We start from the raw sequence: 22,911 nt of genomic DNA, 5'->3' as shown, positions 1-22,911 counted from the left end.
GCTGATGAGAGTTGGAACCCAACAACATCTGGAGGGTCATACATTCCCCGTCCCCAAGTTAGGCAAATGCATGCTGGCACAACAGACTTTGGCTTTACCCATTCAGCACATCACCAATCAAACTCTTATTGTCACAAAGACCCCTCTCCTCCAAGGAGAGGGGATGTCACTGATCTCATACCACAACTTAGAACACAGCACGTCAGAGAAAAATCTACTCCACTTTCCATCCCTAAGCTTAGATTAGAGGATGAAACATAAAACAAACTCTGGTTCCAAACTGCTCACAACAAGAAGTGGGGGCAGAAGTTTGCTCACATCACAGAATGAAATAAATATTGGGTTAGTATACTTACTGCGACATTGTACTCCCATATCATCCTCCAGAAGTCTATTACTGTGTTTGCTAGTGGTCCTTGGGTGGCAACATATGCTTTTGGCCCATGTACTCCCTAAAATTTCAACATATAACGGAATGCAAAAACAGTTAAAGGCATGCTTGAAACAGTTCTTAGACACAAACTCTCCCAAGGATGGTTTGACTGTGGGTGTGTTGGAAAGGTTTTGCATTTTCAAAACTGATCTATTCAAAATGTCAACATGCTAATCTCTTCAAAAACATGAATGGAAATTAAAAAACTGATAACGCCCAAGATAAACCCTACAGGATATATACCAATTTTACTCTACATTAGATAAGTAAACACCAAATTCCAATACAAAAGTTCACTGCTAATGCCCAAGTAACTGAATAACCAATAATAATATATATCCTCATCTTGGTTACAAAATATTTGTGAAGTTTCCCCTTAGCTGCTCGCTCAACATACCTACAGTAACTGAGCCAAACATTCCATTATTATTATTTTTTCAAATGCTCTGCTATTTTTCTCCCCTTTGAGTATTTTGCTCAAAGTTTAACATCAGTTCAGGTGGTTGATAGGGAGAAGGGGAAAGAAATGCCACATCCAAGGGTATTAAATACTCCAAATCACAAGTCATTTCATAGTGATGCAGCAAGGAGATACTGAATTCTCCTTATGGGAGTGGGAGTGCAGGGATGTTAAAAATTCAGTACTGTACTGCATTTTATTCACACCTCCAGGCAATCTTTTTTAGTCAAAAAATATTGCATGAGTTTCACGCATTTGTAAGACCAAGAACAGAAATTAGCACCAGGTAATTATATACCTCAATAATTGTACCCTTGTGCTATTTTACATTACATTAAACTTTAAATTGGAAACATAATCAAAAATTTGTTTTATTTAAATGTATTTATTTGGAATCCTTATCCTAGTTGCAGAAAGTGCACAGGAGTGTTGAGTGTAGCACCATTCAGTATTTTTCAAGATAGCTCAGTCGGTAGAGCATGAGACCCTTAATCTCAGGGTTGTGAGTTCAAGCCCCACGTTGGGCAAAAGATTCCTGCATTGTTGGGGGCTGGACTAGATGACCCTCATGGTCTCTTCCAACTGTACAATTCTATGGTTCTATGAAGACATTCACAAATAACAAGGACCACCACACTATATTTTAAAAATCCAATGAGTTACAGGACTGCAAAACCCTTAATAAACGTCACATAGAATGCATAACTGAGAGAAACAATGGATTAAACCCAAACTAGCGTGAGCCCAAGAGTTAACTGATTAGCACTTTTCTGTGAACTGCTGTGCAGGCAGGAAGTGAGAAGGAAGACTTTGCACAGCATTGTATTTGGAGCCTCATCCTAGTATACAAAGAGATTATGTAACTCCACATCTGAATACAGGATTATGGAATTCCACATCGCAAAGCAAGCCAGAAAGAGGAACTATATGCACTCCACCCATCAAGGCTTGCTTTGTACAAGGGGCTTCATGATTTAAAGTGGCCATTCTTGCAAACCACAAGCACTTTGCAACACAGAACTCATCCCAGCATCCCAGCCTTGGGGACTTGTTCCACAATGGGGAAGTGTCCAAATTCACGCAAACGGGATTTAAACGATGCACAGCTATGGAATTCAGAGAAAGAATGAATGACCTTGTGTAAATGGATCCACAACGTTTGTTCAAACTGAAGAACCTATTTTGGCCTAAGCCACTGCACCAGGGTCATGCAGATAGGTGGAACCCAGAAACTTTGAATTGTGATTCTTGTACCGTCAGCCAGCCACTGCACAGGATTCCTCCGCTGCTTTTACTAACACAAGCCTATCTTATGTATGTGGTAAAGCACAAGTCCATCTTATAAGATCTCTTCGCGTCTCAGTGGGTACCTGGTTCAACAACCTCCTCTAGAAACTATTCAGTAACATATAATGAGGTGTAGCCAGAGCTATTTTTCTAGAAAAAGAGGTACCAGATCTCACCACAAACACCTCCCTTGTTCTCTTATAATGGCACTGGTGCCCAACTGAGAGGGGCCAGAATTGAGTTCCGGATGGGAAAAAAAACTCTGGGTGTAGCAGACATTTACGTAGTTCTGGAAGTTCATAAAATATGCCAATGAGACCCAGTGTCAGCAACTAGCATGCTCTGACAAACAATGAAGTCCCAGGGACGAACCACAGCTGAGGTGAGCCAAGAGTCTCATGCTCTACCGATTGAGCTATCCCAGCTATGATACATTCTATCGATCAAACCATTGTTATTTTATATTACTGTAATAAGAGATGCTATCTTTGTCAGTGCTGTGAATTATCCATGTGATAATCGCTGCTTAATTGTGTACTAGTTTAGGAGGTCAGCCTTCCTCCTTTTTTCATTCTTTCTTCCACTTTTTCTCCCCCCACCCCTACTTTTTCTCTTTGCAATCAAATTACACAGAGCCACAACATAATCACATACAATACTTTGGCATCAGTTTGGTTTTCTGTAAAGAAACATGTGTTAAGATTTTAGAAGTTTTATTACGTAATAAATCTATGTTAATACATACCTTAATAAAATTTGCATTGATGTAGTCTGAATCTTGAGGGGGAGTTTTTAAAGTCAGTTTAACTCTGCTGTGATCAACTAAAACATAGCAATTTTAGGAAGAATTATTTTCCATGTTAACAGGTATTCTCCAGCAAGAATAATAACAAGTTCTTACCCAAGAATTCTTCCACTGTATCTAGGCACTACTTTAATCTACCCTAAGAGAATTCCTCACTCATTTTCAGGACTGCTTGCTCTTCACATTTCTATTTATTTCACTGCAGAACTCTGCAGGACATAATTCTATATATTTCCCTTAGAGAGCATTTCCTTTATTAATGAAGTTACTCACGAACCACTGGATATGGAATTCTGGGTTGGCTGATAGTTCCAAGTTCTATGATGAGATAGCAACTATTTTGCCAGTACTGGACTGTTTCAAAGCATCTTTCTTTCACTTCTAGGTATCTAGGGATTAAATTTAAGCAGTTTCCAGGCCACCTTATTCTCTGAATGTCCAGTGAAAATGTTCCAAAACAGATGTTAACATTAGAAGCAAAGTAAGTTCACACAAATGGAAATGTGGAACAGTATAGACATTAACTCAAAATATATTCCCCAGCCAGGGACTCTTGAAAAACTTAAATTTAACACACAAGCACAATGTATTTGAGGCTGGCAAAATATTTTAAGATGTGCAATAATACAATAATGTATTAAGTGCTCGTGTGTTCCTCTATAGAAAGGATAGCACATTTAGTTTTTCCAGCAACACTTTATAATTGCTTGCTTGCTGCTCAGTGTTAAAGTTGTATGTTGAAGGCAATCCAAAATCACATTATCAACTTCACAGAATAGACTGACAGTCATCTAAATACTAATTCTTAGAGAGAGAAAATCCAATTTCATTTGCAAGGTTGTTCTATATTTTGAAGACTTGGGGTTGTCTTTTAAGTCTTTGGTAATACTTGTTTCAAGGTGTTGCAGGTTATTTGAATTGCAGTCTTGTCCTACTGTTCCTGTTTTACTTGTATAGATATAAGCAGGTTGCAGAAGACAACACTTCCTTAAAGACTCATTGTCAAAGTGATAGATATTCCAGTTATGCCCTGATGACAACCAAGACCTTGATAAAAGCATTTGCCAATAAACCTCTCTTTGCCAAACACACAAAAAATAGCACTACTGACACAGAGGCCTCATTTGCGCATAGTACTTAGCCAAAACATGGCTGAGCATGAATGAACAGACATGCTATGGTGCACAGTTAGAAAACCACAGCTGCTTCACTCCTCTTCCCCTGCTGCCACATTCCCATGAAGACCTGGGTTTTGTCTCTAAACAAACCACAATCTGCAAGCAAGGTTTGTTCTGAGCTTACTACTTGTAGTGAGTTTGGGAAAGACAACACTAAGTCAAATCATGGCTTAACCTCTAGTAGAACAGCAGCAGCAGAAGCCAAGTAAAGCAGCTAATATTTTCTAACTGTCCACCAGCACACCTGCTTGTTCATGCAGAGCCATGGTTTAGTGCAAACCAGACCAGATAGTTTAGAACTCGGCCCTCCAGATGTTTTGAGACTACAATTCCCATCATCCCTGACCACTGGTCCTGGTAGCTAGGGATCATGGGAGTTGTAGGCCAAAAACATCTGGAGGGCTGAGGTTGAGGAAGATCTGGTAATAAAAGCTACATTTGTAAATAAAGGTTACACCACACTATAGAGATTGTTTATCCAGTAATTATATTTTGGGCATTTTTCTGTCATCAGCTAGCTTTGGTGCTGCTCAGATTTCTGTTTTCACTTCTGGGCAAGCTAAACTTGGGAATCGGTAGTCCACACAGAACTAAAGAGGATCCAAAAGTTCAGACTTCCTCAGCCAAAAAAATTCAAGGTCTATGGCCAAAATTTGTTAAAGAAGATTGTCCACTATTTTAATAATGGCCAACCTTTTCTGCAACAACAACAAATCAACTAAAAACATATTGGCAGACCATATTTTCAGTGTTTATATGAATTCATCATTTTATAGTATCAGACTAACATGGCTAGAAGTCTCCAAATTCTCAATGTTTTATGAGGGTTTCGAACAACAGGATGTTCTCTGAGCTTCATATATGTATTATGACAAAATCAGTCTGTCTTTATTCCAAGTTCTGCCTGTTTTCCAGTAAGATTCAGATTAACGGATTCTTTCAAGAAAAATAGCATTCTGAATAATTGGGTATATTTTGTGAGTCAGAAAAGCTTTTTCTGCATTAGTTGGAAGGTTAAAGTTATTAACAGATTTTTAGCCTTGGAAATGGTTTTTAAATAGGTACTGGGAGGCTGACACACATACAAAGAAACATTCACTTAGGCAGATGAAGCATCTTAAAAAATACCCCTTTTGGCAAATAATTACTATCTAATTTACCTATTCAAGAGATCTTAAATGTTAACAGGCAAGATATCTTAATAAATGTTATTAACATGTCTCTCGAAGGGAAAAGTCAGGCTTACATGGCAGTATGTCCTTGTATCTGTTCTTTTTCACATTTTCTTCTTTTTCTCCAGTGACTGTTGGGTAGATCTTTTCTGTTCTATACTTCGTTGATAGCCTCCTCAGTCTCTGTAATTAAAATGTTCTGGTTTAAGTTACTTTTTCAGCTGCTCCTTTTTACTTTTTCAGAAAAGTAGTCTCTGGATAGGAGTAAGTTTAACTAGTTGTCTCTACCAATATTACTCTGCACAGCTATCCTTCTCTGAAGTCCACCCCAACCAATGGAACTGCATACATCAAGGAAATATCACGAACAATGTGGAACATATAGCAGAAAGCTTTCCTTTCCGACTTTGGTCACACATTACTGTAACAAAGAAACTTCCTTTCATATTTAGAAATTGGGGAGGGTGTCCTTTTTTCTTTACTTGACAGCATAGGGTGTTACAGTACAAATCATTTCAGCTAGTTTCAGCTAGGGTGTCCTTTTTTCTTTACTTGACAGCATAGGGTGTTACAGTACAAATCATTTCAGCAAGTAATTTCGTTGTCCCCGAGAGGGGGCAATGACAATAAAGATATTATTATTATTATTATTATTATTATTAGTTGCTATTGTAACAGCTACAGGATGCTAGCCTGCGCCAGCTGTGAGATAGGCTCAGGATCCAGCAGATCCCAGACTGGCTTGTCACTCCCACCCTCAGGGGGGCACTTCAGGACATTCCACCAGGCTCCAAGGGCGGGGGCATCAGTCAGGGGCCTCCCACCTGCCTGCACAATGGGGGGAGGTGGGGGAAGGTTGGTGGCAGCAAGCACAAGTGAGTGGAGAGGCGCCTCTGCTCAACCCAAACCCCACACAACCTGGCTTAAGAGAGACTTAGATTGCAGACTTAATCACCATATCATTAGATGTACACATTAATGAAGTAAAATCCATTTAATCGGAAAACACACCAAATTTTGATTATTTTAAGGTGTCACAGTACACCTTATGGTTATGTGTTTTCACTACCCTATCAGAAAGATTTAAAAATGGAGATAGAAAAGGTATAAAGAAGAGAAACAGACGTTATGAAAGAGAGAAAGAAGGGGAAAAGAAATAAATAACGTTTGTGGAAGGAATAGACCATGGGTAGGCAAACTAAGGCCTGGGGGCCGGATGCGGCCCAATCGCCTTCTAAATCTAGCCCATGGACGGTCTGGGAATCAGTGAGTAGAATGTGTGCCTTTATTTAAAATGCATCTCTGGGTTATTTGTGGGGCCTGCCTGGCGTTTTTACATGAGTGGAATGTGTGCTTTTATTTAAAATGCATCTCTGGGTTATTTGTGGGGCATAGGAATTCATTCATTATTTCAAAAAAATATATAGTTCGACTCCCCCACACACAAGGTCTGAGGGACAGTGTGCGGGCCCCCTGCTGAAAAAGTTTGCTGACCCCTGGAATAGACAGACTATTTCAGAATGGGTGGCATTCAACACTAGTCCTACTCAGAGTAGACCCACTGAAGTTAATGGATGTGGCCAACTTAGGGCCATTAATTTCAGTGGGTCTACTATGTGTAGGACTAATGTGGAACTCAACCCAATGAAGGTAATTGTTTGAGAAACAGGAAATATACTGTTTCCTATGGCATAGTACAGGTTTTAGGAATGCCCTCACAGCTAAACTTCTGGGGGCTGCATGCTGGCAGCGTGTAAGGCCAATGCAAAAAGTCAATGCGGACCACCCAACACACAAAACTTTCTCTCTCACACGTGTGGATGTGTATGAATACAACATCTACCGACACCTATTTTCAAATATAACAGCCCCCCATATATGCATTTTCTCCCCACCACACACACAAAAAGGCATTTTTCAGGCCAGATTGTTGTGCAAGATGGGGTAAGGAGGGAAGCAGAGAAGAAGGCTCATGAGCTGTACCTGGTCCATAGGCTGGAGGCTTCCCAAATCCCACCCATGGAGCAGATGATTTCGATTTTGTCAATTCAAAACATTCAGTCTCCTTTTAGGCCATGGATAACAAGTAGATTATGAGCAGCTTTAAAATGAAGGTGCCACATTTTCTTCATATTTGAGACTTACTTTATCCATGTAAAGGTAAAGGGACCTCTGACCATTAGGTCCAGTTGCGGAGGACTCTGGGGTTGCGGCGCTCATCTTGCTTTATTGGCCGGGGGAGCCAGCATACAGCTTCCGGATCATGTGGCTAGCATGACTAGCAAGCCGCTTCTGGCGAACCAGAGCAGCGCACGGAAATGCCATTTACCTTCCCACCGGAGTGGTACCTATTTATCTACCTGCACTTTGACGTGCTTTCGAATTGCTGGGTTGGCTGGAGCTGGGACAGAGCAACAGGAGCTCACCCCATCGTGGGTATTTGAACCGCCGAGCTTCTGATCAGCAAGTCCTAGGCTCTGTGGTTTAACCCACAGCGCCACCCGCGTCCCTACATTATCCATGTAGCTTCTATTTATTTGTGGTTATGTAGTTGGTTTTTTAAATAAATGATTCAGTGCCTCTTATCTGCTTATTGACAGTAATAGAAGAGTGTTGTTGGTGTGTGTGGCTCTGTGTGTGTGTGTGTGTGTGTGTGTGTGAGAGAGAGAGAGAGAGAGAGAGAGAGAGAGAGAGAGAGAGAGAAGCCATTGCCACATATGAAAGGGAAGATATTTTTTACAGAACAATGTACTTCCTGGTCTCAGAGTTGTCAGACAACAATGTTATCAGTTGCTGGAATTCTACTACACTGCCTAACTCAAATGGCATCAAAACTTTAAATTATGAGCCCACAGTCAAGTTGGGTAAGAGGAGGCACAACTTTTGGATTTTTCCATAACAGTTTTGCACTATGCAACAGCTGCTGAGGTTAAATCTAGTGCGCACAGAATAAAAAAAATTATATCTACAATTGACATCCATCCTTACAAAATACAAGATCAGACTGCAGAAGCTTATGTTATTAGCTGCAACCACAAACAAGAATGTTTTAAATAGAACGCATCTTCCCAAAAACATCTGCAGCCAATTTCCCACTTAATTCTAAAAAGGAAAACAGATGTTAATCTGTTGGAAGATTTAAATTATTTCTTGAGTTGAGTCTTGACCTTAGTCCCCTATAAGAGGGGACAAATAGACAGTCTAAGTGGCATAGACTGGGCTTCAAACCTGGGGTTAGAAACTGAGATATAAAAGCTAGGAGCCAATTGATCGCCACAATAATATGTCTAGGTGCATTTTTTAAAAAAGCAAAGGAAGACAAGATGGGGAATCTAGATGAAGATGGAATAAATGCTGTGCACAAAAGACAAATTATTTGAAAACACAAAGGTAATAAAGTGGGAAAGCAGTCTAGATGTGACTGCAGTTTTGTTCTAGCAAAAGTAAAAACCAAACCTCTTTTACTCAGTTAGAGAGGGTAGTTTGCCAAAACCTGTATCTTTATAAATTTGTGAACAACTTAGCATAGATAATTTATGTGGATCTTTTTCTAATTTGTGGCATTTGGAGGGTTGTAACGAGCCACAGCAAAACAGATCATACAAAGAGCACAGTGGGAACTCCCGCCGCGCTCCGAAGGCTTGCGGATAGCTTCCTGAAGCCTGGAGAGGGGTCAGTGCGCACCGACCCCTCTCGCTGTCCAGGCTTCAGCGAAAGCCTGCATTCGCTCCATAGGATGCACACACATTTCCCCTTCATTTTTGGAGGGGGAAAAGTGTGTCCTATAGAGCGAAAAATACGGTAATTCCCCCTTTTTACTGCTGCCACAACCTGGGTAAACATTTTAATTGAACTATCCACTAAGACCCTATGATCTTGGTTCTTTGTCAGTCACCACCAGTTCAAACCTCACTGATATGTTAGGATACCTTCCCACCCTCAATCACTTTACACTTGTTAACACCGAATCAGATTTATCACTTTAATGCTCATTCACCCAGTCTGGGGGGATCCTTTTGGAGCACCTCACAGCCTCTTTTAGTTAAAAACTATTCTCCTTTTTGTCATAATTTCCAGTATGCTCTCCCCACCTCCATGCTCAACCTGCATTCCTAGAGGGGAAAAATGACGCAGCAGAATCCAAATAAAGGGGGGAACATTAAAAACCTTTTAAATAATCAGCCAGCACAAGAAAAACACATTTAACCATTTGCAGCTTGTAGTTTGTTTGCAAACCACAAGGTGCTTTGTGCTTCCCGCCCCCATAATAGAAAAGGGAGTTCAACTGTCTGAAAGAGCTTCTTCTGTTTGCTTGCTGATGCAAATCGTACAACATTGGAAAGGCTCCCTCTGACTCAGCATATCAAAAGGCTTCCTGAAAAAGGGAAGGCTTCAGTCACAAAGCTGCTCTTCTGCAGAGGAGATATCAATCTTAAACCGCGTGACTGGATAACTCAACCTGGTCACTAGGTGGTGCTCCTGAGTTGCAAAAAAAAAACTGGCGACAAGTTAATTTCTAACACTGTGCCAACCCATTAGAAATTTTTAGGCCAAAGTTGAACGGCTACATAATAGGGATGCTCCAATAGTGAATTTCCTTATTGACGGGTGTTTAGACTATATGACCTTTGGGGTCACTTTCAACTCAATGATTCTATCAGGGAGGAAAATCAAAGTTGATCTGTAGATCAAGTCTGAAGGTCACCACAAGCTTGTACAAACTTATTTCCCTATATTCTTCCAGACTGACCAGATCTTTACAATGTGCTTGAAACAATCAGAGGCATAGTTAAAACTGTCTCATCAATGAACGTCTAGAAAAAGGAGTTTCAAAAGGAGTGGTTGCACAGGAAATTCTAGTACCCGTAGTGTGACATACATTGGCTACATTCAGATGAATTGTTAAACCATGCCTCTTTCCTCCTCCATAATGAGCTCTGTAGCTTCTGCTTCAGATTAACTACAGCTTGCTGCATTGTCCAAACCCTAAACAATGTTTAATCTTAATTATGGTTCATGAAAAGAAGGCATCTTAACAAATGATAGCCTGAAGTTGGCTTGTCTCCACTAAAAATTTAAGGTTAACTACTATTTGCAACATAGCAAGCTGTGGCTAATTTATAAAGAACTCTCAGATCATGAAGGTTTCTAACCTCCTCCTTGTAGCCATGCTGGAGAAGGAGTGTGTGATCCTTGGAAAAGACCGGGTTTGTCCTTAAGATGCTAAACTATGGTTGCATCTGAAACAGAGAGGAATGCAATATGCTCTCAATAATTTATAATCCCTAGACTTCCACCCGTTATTCTCTATGCACAGAGATGCCAACTGGGTGGGGCACCGAGATACCAGGGACAGCTTGGGGCGCAGGGTGGGAGCAAGGACCATGCTGCAAGCTTCTACAAGGTCCAGAGGCATTATGCTTAGACACTGACTGCGGGAATGGTCTTGAAGGTAAGAGCAGTGAAGCACTTATGCTGGGAAAATAATGATAGATCCTCCATGCAAATAATATTGAAAAGCATAGCCAACTTAGGACATCAGTGTCCCTAAGAGAGCAGCATGCCATGAAAGTAATACATCAGCTCCTGGTGTCTTATTTTTCACTGCATCAGCACCTAATCAGATCAACAGACAATCTACAGTGCCACACGATGCTTACTTACTTATCAAATTATTGCTCTGAGTACCTTTTATTCCAGATAATGCTTCTTTGGCAATCTTTCCCCATCTGTTGCATCTGAACCCAAACAATTATTGCTATATGAACATTTGTGGGTTTATTTTATTAATTATTATTATTATTATTATTATTATTATTAAGATTCCTTTCTCTAGTATGAACACTGCTGCAGGTTTACTGGGTGCTAAAGCTGACTATGATCTCAAAGTTTGCTTTAAATTCTCTCTACTTCTCCCTACATTCAGGTGATTGAAATCACAAATTTTAACACCATGATTGTATAAAGATTTTCCCATTTTCAAGTTTTGAAAGTCAAGACTACTAGATGACTTCCACTGGCCCTCTCATAAATGAAATCTATATTGCCCCAGTAGTTTGTAAGGTCACACCCATTATGCGTCTGCTTCAAACCTCATTTTGTTAACTTGCATTCCCAAGAAAAAGCTTTTAACTGAATTTAGAAATTAAGAACCAAGGCAGCATTCCCTTTTCTAATCCCTACCCCTGTGAACAAATGTACAGTGGTACCTCGGGTTACAGACGCTTCAGGTTACAGACTCCGCTAACCCACAAACAGTACCTTGGGTTAAGAACTCAGCTTCAGGATGAGAACAGAAATCATGCTCCGGCGGCACGGCAGCAGCGGGAGGCCCCATTAGCTAAAGTGATACCTCAGGTTAAGAACCGTTTCAGGTTAAGAATGGACCTCCAGAATGAATTAAGTTCTTAACCTGAGGTACAACTGTAAATGTAAGTCAAAAGTTGCTTTCTTGCCCTGCAATGGCAACCCTTTGACAGGCATAATCTGGCCTGACAGAAGTCCCAATTTGGTTCACAATCTTCCTCAATTCACACCCACTTGCCCTAAATCTTATATCTTCTCCTTGTGGCCAGTGTTAGAAATTAGCCAGATGCCAGGCACGTTTTGCTATTGCTGTGGGTCCAATTTTGTCTAGGTGGAGTTTTCTGGGGGCCAAGTTTAAAAGCCTCTCCCTTAGTTCATAGTAAGTACTATGTCCATTTCCACTGTGTGTTTCTCCTTCTTGCATACTGGGACATGTGAATTGTTGTAAGAGCAAGCTACAGTCAAGAAATGTAGCTGAGATCATAGAATCACAGAATTGTAGCGTTGGAAGGGATCCCGAGGGTCATCTGGCCCAACACTCTGGCAAATATTCCGTTATGGCAACTGTAACCTAGATTTAAGTTGCCATTTGGTACCTAGCTTTTATATCATTGTTTCTAAAACTGCAGGTGGCCTTTGCCCGCATGGTTTGATTTCAAACGACCTGAGCAAAAGTAGCAGGGCTCGCAAGTACCACTGACGAGCTGTTTATTGATGCCTGACCACCTGAGCCTTCAACCATGCGCTCTAACTTCAAGCCACACAGGAAAAAGAAAACACAATGCCCGATTTCATGGTGACATCAGGTGCTTGACAAAAGGGCAATCCCACCCACCTGGCAAAATGACTATGGATGCTGGGGGAGACCAGTTCCAAACACCTGATCTAGTTATCAATATAGTTTAGAAACAATGATAAACTACTTTGCTGAGAGGGGGATTAGGATGGCATGTAGATTTGTACTTGACAATGCCCACCGGCTAAGAGGAGCAGGAGGATTCCACCAAGGCAGAGGCCCTGGTCTTTGCCTAGGAGGGTAGGTGATCTGCTACCAGCAGAGCACGGAAACCCACAAAATTAAGCATTCTGATATGAGGAACTGATGACTTTGGAACCCAGAAGGGCCCAATTAAGTGATTTTAAAAAAAAAAATACACAGAAACAAAACTACTCCCCACACCTTCTTGCTCTGGTCATCATGAGATCCACCACTCCTCCCAGACACCAGGTTTGGATTGCTGTTTATGAACTGAAACTACAATAGTGAATTCTGAATCTATTGAAATTTGCCATGATTATTCAGTCAGAAATCTCCAGATGCTATCAGTTTATGGTTTAAAATGTCTCACTCACAAATCCCCCACTGACACAAATCCAGGCATTTATTCAGAATGAGCATTTTACTTTACCCATTGTTTTGTCTTCTTCCTGACCCTCCCTCAGCAGAGGAAGCATACAGTACATGCTAGCACAAACAACACAGGCCATTTCTTCCAAGAGCCTAATCCACACTACAATTCACAGAAAGACTCACTGATGCTTCACCAAAAGGTATATATGCTCTTGTATTGTAACAGTGTCAAAACAGATAATGAAAAATTGATGCAGCAGAATCCAGATAAAGGGGGCAAACCTTTATTCTTCCAAGCAAGCCAGCAAAAATAATAATATGAGTTTTTCACACATGACTTCTCCATTTTGGTGCTATTTCTGTTAAATATATCATGACATGGTGTAGTATATTGTGTGCTGTTTTCATCCGAAGTTGTATTTACCTAACTTTAAAACCTGCTATGGAGAAGATGATTGTTATTCTATGTAAAACCACAGAATTCAAAGAGGATTTGCTTTCTTTTTATCATTACTGTTAACAGTACAGTCAATTCTTGCGCATCTTATCTTCTTCAAATTCTTCCATTCTTATTCTGTACCAAGTTTTTTTTTTTAAAGCCATTTTATGTTTGGAAATATACTAAATAAAGTAATATAGTAGCGATCATTATTTTAATCCGTGCAATTTTACAATTCTCTAAAACTCCTTAAATATGAAAAATTCAGTACTGAAAGCTATTGATCTTACAGAGAAACACTTTTTCAATAATGCATTTTGTATAAATGTATATGAGATGTGAATTTCACAAGCTTTAGTTTTTCATTTACTATGAAACCTGACATTTATTATGTCGGGAACCAGTGTTGTGTCCATGTGAAATCTAGCTAGCCTGTAGTAAGAAGTCCTGTGGTACCCTGTTGTTCCAATATTCTGGATTACCAATTATAAGTATGAGTAGTTCATGAATGTTTATGCCACAATACATTTGTCCTCAAGGTGCCACAATACATAGGCTAAAATGGCAGAAATGGAGGGAGAACCCAACAGCCCATGGTGTAGGTTGGGCTCAGAGTGAGAGGAACCTAAATTACTCAGTGAGGTTCACAGCTTAATAGGAGTTGAACAGTATGCTGCCACACTGGCTCTCGATATACCCAGAATATACAAACAATTGAACATGAGTACTACAATTCATTTAACCTCCTAAGCATTATACATATTTTCTCCCCAACATATCAACTGAAATTACTGTGCAAGGCACTCAGGTGTGGGTTGGGGTGCTAGTTAAGGACTAGGTCAAAGCTGTTTTTAAAAGACACCACGTAGCTGGCAAACATTTCAGAGCAGTGTCAAATGCCAAAATAGAAGATCTTTAATAAGACAGCTGTTAAGACTACGACTAACATCTACAACAATAATAGCAATAAATATGCAACTATATCGCTGCTCCTTTACAATTTGAAGGTAAGTTGCCACACATACACCCAAAAGAAACAAAAAAACCCCACAAAACTTGTTAAAAAACCACCCAATGAAGGCACTGTTGGCATCTGTGAGTTTTTGTTCTTTTGTTTTTCTAGAATACAGAAATGTGAAAGGCTTTCTTTAATAAAATCAAAGTGATGGGAATCAAGATGCTTGGATTAATTTCTAGTACTTATTTTATCCATTTGTTACATTAAAAAGTTTTCCTTTGGAATACACTTGATCGAACTCTTACTAACTGCAAACACTAGCTGACAAAACCCACAATCATGACTGAGAGTTTATTTCATGTAATCCGCTGCAATTTGTTTGAGTAGGCAGTGCCTAAAGTAGAGCTTCAGGCTTGTAACACTCTGCCAGCCGAGTGCAGATTTGTTCTAAAAGTAGCAGATGTCTCATGGAATATATATAAAATATGGAAAACATTCTGATTTAGTTTTTCCTCATTTTTTTATTGGCATGGGAGCTTGCATGGTAGATAAAATCTCAGTTCAAAGATGAATTATTTTTAGACATTGAAAGCAAACTTTCTAAACAACTCCCATTACAAACTCTTCCATTTAAGAATCTTAAACCATATCTGTTGAACTCAATAACAAATCCATTGATATAACCCTGCTCACAGGGTTTCGTCATACATTGTTTTTTAAGCTTGGGAAACAAAATTAAACCCAGTCCAATCAACTGTATATTTTGTTTGCCAAGTTTCCCGAAACAAACATTGCAACAGAGTGCTAATCCTTTGCCACTTCTGTTTTTACTACATAGTGTACCTAAGCCATTTTCATTTGTGCCCAAACATTTTACCTCTTAAGATGCTTTTTATACTGGGCTAATGTACATCAGCCCTCAGTCATGAAGGTTTGATAGCAAGAACTCCAGAGCCTTTGAAGACCTATGGTGTCCTGGGCCTTTGAGGATCCCATTTTTGTATTGAAGGACTGGTACACTTCAGTACAATCTTTTTTAATGCTCTCTTTGTGGGGCAATCAAACACTCCAGAGGCTGCAGCCACGACCAAATGTTTAACTTTTATTTATTAAGAGGGGCTGGCCAAAACATATTAAACCCAATAAGCACTAGATTCAAGATTTCTGTTATCACCTTTCAAATCCTAAATGGCCTGTGCCTATCATTATCAGTTGATGTGAGAGCCTCTCTATCGGAGACAGCATAATCACTTAAAAGTAGCAATAACAGCAAAGCACAAAAGAACAGATCCATCAGCTGTAGCTCACCACAGTCAGAAGAACTGAAGGCTCTTTTAAAAAGGAAAGTCTTTACTCTTGAGCAGAAGACTAGCTAGGAAGGGAATAAGTTGCTCTGTTAAAGCAGCAATTCCAGAGTATGGCTACAGCCACTAAAAACGCCCTTTCCAATCAGAGTCAACAATGCTTTTAGAATACGTACAAGGATCTGTTGTTAATAGCCAGGCAGGCTGATTTTGGAGGAAGAGGTCATTCAAGGACTCAGGTTCCAAACTGCATTGTTGCCTTTACGGTTACTCAGTTGCAAACATTTGTATCCAAAGGGAATCCAATTTTTACACCAATGAAATGAGTCATTAAATTGGAATCCTGTTTAGTACACTGGTGTTAGAAAAAATGCTGGCTGCTCTCTCTTTCCAGAGTTTAATACTGGTATGAAAATAATCAGGAGAAAAGCCACAAGGAACACAGACGGTTCACTGAAGCTCCCCTACCCTCTTTACGGAAACTATTACTCCATAGTATTGTGTTAGTAAAAAGGTGCCTTCAAAATTATGTCTCTGTTTTAACACTGATTGTCTTGCAAGTCATAAGCTAGTTAAAGTAGTTTGACTGTGAAAACATTCTAATAAATGTACAACTCCAAGCCACCTGGCGTTTACTACAGTGTCATTACAGAGACACAAATACCACCAACTAAAGATTGCAATCCTGTGAAGGAAAAGTACAATTTACAGCATATTTGTAACACAGCAAGTTATGCTAGTATAAATATACTTACATTTTTTAAACTATCCAATGCCTTTACCATACAAAATTGTTTGGGGCACCAATCTTCAGGATACTGTAGCTAACAAAAACACGACCTTATTCTTTTAAGTTTGAGCAGCAGGAAGATATAGCAGGTGAGTGATTTGCACAGCCATAAACAATAGGTTTTAGCTACCAAAGGACCTATACAAGAATGCCTCTAATTAAGCCAAAAGGGACAAACTGCATTCTACTGTTATATAAATTTGTTATTTATAAGGTAATTTTTTAGCTCGTCCTTCATCATATGGTCCCATAACAGGTTACAAATACAAGTACAATCAATCCAACACAACCTATAAAAGATTAAAGTACAGCATAATTAAAAGCATCCTGGGGCCCACAACTTGAGCTGCTCACTTGGTACAGTGTTGAAGAACTATCATCCAGTCACTAATACTCCCTTCTGCAGCAAGGTGCTCAACTACAAACATACCTGGAAGCAAATTATCCACATCCCCAAGATTTTTATTAAAGTTTTCACAGTACAGTGGAATAGTACCTAGAACAAACTGAATCAAAAGACAAGAGAATGAGAAAAGAGGAGGAGGGAAAAAAGAACAGAGCAGTGTTTGAAATTAGCCAGGTGCCAGGTACATTTTGCACATGACCATTGACCGCATGTAACCAAGTGAAGACGCCTAGGCACCAGGATGGTGCCTGACATCTCCACCATCTGGAGGTGCATGTCTGGGGATCATTGGATCTTGACTGTTTTCACACACTAATGCCACATCCTGTAGAATTATATCCGTTATCTATTATCTGCACAACCTGTAGCCTGAGCAGGAGCAGTGAAAGTTACAGTGAATTGTTGTAGCTTATCTTCGCTTATCTCACCCCACTGCCCTTCTCACAATTGTGAAGAATATTCTTACATTATCAGTCCCATGATGAGGCCGGAAACCTAACTGGAAGGGGTCCAAATAATCTGCATCCTCCTGCTGTGTCTGGTGTTGTTCAGCAACCACCCGCTCAATCACCTTGCCCAGGAATGGAAGAATTGAGGCTGGGCGATAATTGGCAATAATGGCCGGGTCCGAAGAGGTGTTGTTGTTTTTTTTAAAAAAAGAAATGGTTTAATCACTGTTTCTTTAAGCATGTCGGGGGGGGGGAGGCCCTCACAGAGGAAAGCATTCACCACCCTACGGGCATGGCCCATTGCCCAGCCCAACTTGTTTTTATAAGTGAGAATGGGCAAGGATCAAGGTGGTCAGTTTCACTTGTACCATATTCTCGGTGGTAACAGGTTGAAATTGATCCCATACAATCAGACCAGACAGAGCTCTGTGTCCCCGCTCGCTGTTACCACATAGGAGTCTCTCTCTTTCTGAATAATATGAGTGATTTTATTTGCAAAATAACTACTGGAGATCTTGGGAGTCCTTATTGGACTCTAATGGGAAAGGTGGTTCTATTAGACTGCAAACCACCTGAAAGAGTCTCCTGCTGCTGTTTTCTATAGATGCAATAGGGCAAGCGAAGAAAGTCCTCTTTGCCGTCACTATTGCTACTTGGTAGGCTCAATGTTAAGCTCTAACTTGTGTTTGATCCGATTCAGAGTGAGTTTTTTGCCACCGGCACTCTAGCCATCTCAGCAATTCTTTCATCACCCTCAGTTCTGAGGAAAAACATGGGGCCATCCGGGCTCCATGCAATCGGAGAGGGTGCTTCGGAGCCAGACAGTCGATACCCCTGGTTAGCTCCTTATTCTAGCAGGCCACCAGGGAATTAGCTGAAGGGCCAACAATATGGGATAAGACATCCCCTACCACTCTCTAGAAGCCATCTGGATGCATTAAGTGGTAGGGGTGGACCATTCAAACTGGTCACACTTCCCTGCGGAGGGGAAGAGTCATGAATAAGTCTAATTGCACCAGGAAGTGATCTGACCATGACACTTTTTTTGTTTCACTGGAACTTAGTTCAGATCACCTACATCCAAACTTATTCAGGAGTAGACCCATGGAGGCCATGCTTTCCACGAAGTCCCAAGCAGCCCCTTGTAAGGTTCTGTTGGCAAGGATTTTGGGGCAGGAAATCCTTGGTGTGGGGGAGAGACTGGTACATCAATAAGAATCCTGTACTGCCCGCCCCTATTGCCCAACTTTCATGTGGCAGTCCTTCAGACAGTTGAAGATGGCTATCATATCACCTCTCAGTCTCCTTTTTTCCAGGCTAAGCATATCAACTCCCATAACAATTCCTTATGAGATTTCATTTTCAGACCCTTTATCATCTTGCTTGCTATAAATTAAAGGGGAAAGGAGTAAGTGATCATTAATTAATGGTCATGCAGAACAAGAGCACAGTGAACAACCATATTAAATACACTGCACTACACTTCAAGCAAGCTACGTTTCTGCCAGACACCTATACACCATGCCATGAAATAAGAGTACAGACCCGAACACTGTTAAACTGACAGCTACCAATTTGACAGTCATCACTTTAAGAAAATATTTTGATGTACTGTTCAGAAGTGCTATTAATTCAAATTCTTAATAACTAAAGCAAAATAAATATCTTATTGCTTTTGACAGATGACCTGAAGATGTTCCCATTTAGAAGACTAAAGCTTAAACTATTAAAATACACAACAATTTATTTAACATAATCTGTATATACCACTACACCGCATTGGCTCTCTAAACAGATCATAGTGAAACTCCTACAGGATACATCTGTGATGTCATAAAGAGTCTAGTAATATGAGCATTCTACTAGAAAACAATGCAGGAAAATGCATGAGCTATAGGGGGTCAATTAACTCAGTAAAATACAACAACTGTGTCTTCCAGCTGCACCTAACCATTACTGCTCAGTATGTTTATTTTCTTTATATTTTATCTTTCTTCCTATGTGTTAAAGGCAGTGCAAAAATCCCACCCAACCCCACCACGCATTTTTATTCTTACAACCATCCTTTGAGATAGGTTTAAGGCTAGTAAGAGAGTGTGGCTGTCCAAGGTTACCCAATGAGTTTTCCCAGGTTGCCCAAGTCCAGCTCCAACAGTCTAACCTTTATATCACATTGTCTAGGATCACAGTACATCCAGTGGAAAAGATAATATAATTTCAATACTGTCTAGTATCCACTATCACAATACCTTTTTTCCAGAAGATCATTACTTTAACAGCATTAATAGCAATTACTTCTATTAAACAACCTGAATACAGTTCTCACTTATTCCCACTTCAGCTACCATGTAGTGTCCCACCCTTTCAAGCTACTACATTATGGTAGCTCCAATGTAGCATCAGCTATTTTGAAGCAGGAAGCTCTAACCACATTATGCTTCATATTTCTTCCAGCAAGTCCTCAGACAGTGTTACTACAGCTCAGCAATCACTACAGTTCTTGCTGGTAGCACTACACCCGTGCATCCACAGTGCTAGTGTTTCCCACTCAAGCATACAGCAAGGCATTTGTGTGTGACATGTTTCTGATCTGAATTAGTCTAGTTTTAATATCCAACTACATTCAATAGTAAACCTCCCAGTTTTATAATTGCTATTGACCACATCCTTGGGATGCAACACTTCTCACAATTAAAACCATTCAAGTTCTAAAGAGATCAGTAATAGCTGCATGAACCTGCAGACTTAACCTGCACTTAAGCAGACACATTCTGTACAATCCTTAACACATCCTCCTCTAACATGACCTAAGAGAACTGCCAATAAAGTCTGTTTATACAAATTATGCAACCTCTGCATATGATCTTAGTTTAGGGTTGCCATACTTCAAACAGTGAAAGTCCAGACAGAAAACAACACTGTGGGACGTATGGCAACCATAGTTTGCATTATTGACTTGCATTTATAGTATACCTGCTAGAGTGAGCAATGCATTTCTCATGCACTCCCAGTCCTTACACAGCAGTTGAAAGCTAAGCTTACATATCTCCATATTGAAAATAGGGGTGGGGATGTGGGGGATTTAGTTAACTATAGGAGTTGTCCCCAAAACATCTACTGAGCCAACACTTAAGGTGAAATGCAAACAAGTGTTGGTTCTTAACTCATTTAGAGGGGTGTTGATAGAAAGGAGTAAAAGACAGGCCTTGTGGCAAAGCACTGCAGATTAGGGCTACAGGTTCCAATTGATTTAAAATCTTGAATAATTTTAAGTGCCCCCAAGTTAAATTGGGCCGAAGTTTTCAGAAGGTATTAAGTACTTACAAAAATCACAGAGGGCAGGTGCCATCTTAGAAGACGCATCCCCCCTTCCTCTCACCCAAGAGAGAATGCATCTGAGATTATGTTTGTGGCACATGGGTGCATCATCTAAAAGACAAAGCAAGAATGCTGTTTTCTTCAGAGCCACTGTTTTAGTGGTATATGCAAAGTCAAACCCAAAAAAAATCCCGCCACAAGAAGAATATACAGTCATAAAGGCAGATTTGAAAGTATGTAAGTGCTAGTATCTGATTGGAAAAATATGTGCTACAGTTTTCCAGATGTTGAATTCTTCATCCAAATGCCATGTCATATTTTTTTATGGTTGATCACCTCCTTGGGTAACTTCACACAATCATATTAATTTAGAGTATTTCTAACCCACTCTTCATTAACATAATCACAGAACCTGTTACGTAAAAGAAAACTTTAAAACATCAATATTTTAACACATTTAACCACCTCCCAATGACTGTATCTGTACATATCAAGTTTGGTCAGGTATTTTTTAACATAAAAAATGTCACATGTTTTGTGGTCTATGGTCCTGTCATGGAGGCATTCAAACAAACTATTAATTCTTGCTTCTTATATAAAAAGTTATATAATCAAGGGACAATAAATATATATTGTGGTTATCTGTTGGAAAGAGACAATGATGTCCTGTGTTTTACTACAGGCTTGCAAATAACCACTTGCCTGGTTGCCTGATGCAAGTATAAATTACTTCTAGATACATTATCAAGTCTCTTCTTTGAAGCTTCTCTCCAGCATGCAACTTGTCAATGCAAAGGGTATTTTGTGTATGGGTCAATCTATGACATGCACAAATGGCTGCCTGCTACTTCTCACAGCACAAGCATCCAAATGCAGTCTGCGATGCCATGGCTGCCTCTGTTCCCTTCACTATGTAAGTGAGACCTAGTTATCGTCTTATTTTCAGCATAATTATCTGCACAAATTTAGTAGGCATGGGCTTATCTTGCTCTTCTGTTTACCTTTTTTCTGCATGACTTGAGGCAGTCATTTGGAATTCATTTGAACTGTGAATTCCTGTCCTGTATATTAAACTGTTTAAGATTAACTATCAAGTGGAGAGCTGCAACAATACTTTACTGTACGTCCAATAGGATTGGCTCCTATTCAGAGCTCCAGCCAAGACCAGGAGCCGTGTAGCACTGTTTAGGGTTTAGCCTGGGAGAGGACCTCCTCTTCTCCCTCCCTGCCCACTACCATGCTGTAAAGTACTGAAGAGTTCAGTTTGGGTGCTGGTTGTCAATCTGTGTTTTATTGCTGTATCTCATATGGGAGGGTTCTGGAGCTCTGAGGAAAGGAAAATATGTTTTCCGAGTCTCTCCCTCCTGAAACCTCCCCAAATAATACAGGGAGGGAAGTTTAATCTTAGGATGTGCAGTTCACTTCCTTCATTCTGAGGCAGTTGCTAAAGTCTGGAACATTTGGTTCACAATGCATGAATCTGCAGAAGAGCAATATCACCCAGCTTCAAATCCAAAGAATTAGTTTTTCTGCACATTTTTTTTCCTGATAGAAAATACCATTTAGCTTCAATAGTACGTTCCCTTATGGGAAACAATTGATGAAATTCACAAGGTATGCGCAAATAAGTAAACCCATTTTCATTTTGCAATTCTAGAAGCCCAGGTACTACCGTCTTTCCCCGAAAGTAAGACATCCCCCGAAAATAAGACCTACTTCCAGTTTTGCCTCTCGCTGTAATATAAGGCCTCCCCCGAAAATAAGGCCTCCCCGATAATAAGGCCACCCGGAAATATAAGGCCCCCAAAGCTACAGTAAGGCATCTGATTCCTCTGGAACGTAGCGGCGGGCACCACTGCGCAGCTCACTGATTGGCCGAAGCGCAGCCAAAGCTGTTCAGGCAGTGCAAGGTCTCTTTAAATCAGAGAGCCCACACCGCGGCCAGGACAAGCTGCCCGTCTGCTGCTTGCTCTGCCCTGACCAAGTCTGGCTGACTCACAATTAGACAGGACAGTGAGGGAGTCGGGCACATTGTGTGGAATCTTCATGGAAAAATAAGACATCCCCCGAAGACCTAGCGCATCTTTGGGAGCAAAAATTAATATAAGACCCTGTCTTGTTTTCGGGGAAACAGGGTATCAATCTTATTTTGGCTGCACCCACATGCTATTTAGTATGCAGTTTGCTCCTACCATGCAAATACATGCTTTTGTGTAGTGCTACTCAGACTCATTTGTTATCAGTAAAAATACAGC

At 40.3% G+C, this 22,911-nt stretch overlaps 1 protein-coding gene across 4 annotated transcripts in view; it reads right to left on the bottom strand.

Moving 5' to 3' along the window:
- PTPN12 (protein tyrosine phosphatase non-receptor type 12) overlaps positions 1 to 22,911 on the bottom strand; it is a 57,942-nt gene that overhangs the window by 26,976 nt on the left and 8,055 nt on the right. For 3 of the 4 annotated variants that reach the window (XM_083701450.1, XM_083701451.1, XM_083701453.1), the window contains exons 2-4: positions 5,410 to 5,518; positions 2,926 to 3,002; positions 357 to 452 (exon numbers count right to left, since the gene is read on the bottom strand). In XM_083701450.1, coding sequence (XP_083557576.1) covers positions 357 to 452; positions 2,926 to 3,002; positions 5,410 to 5,518 — 282 coding nt within the window. Of the gene's footprint in view, positions 1 to 356; positions 453 to 2,925; positions 3,003 to 5,409; positions 5,519 to 20,662; positions 20,768 to 22,911 lie in introns of all 4 variants that reach the window. The other variant, XM_083701452.1, reaches the window with a different exon arrangement.

The sequence above is a fragment of the Podarcis gaigeae genome, assembly GCF_964106915.1.
Source record: "Podarcis gaigeae genome assembly, chromosome: 10".
NCBI classification, from domain to species: domain Eukaryota; kingdom Metazoa; phylum Chordata; class Lepidosauria; order Squamata; family Lacertidae; genus Podarcis; species Podarcis gaigeae.
The sequence above is the reverse complement of the archived record's forward strand: the minus strand, read 5'-3'. Positions and strand labels throughout refer to the sequence as shown.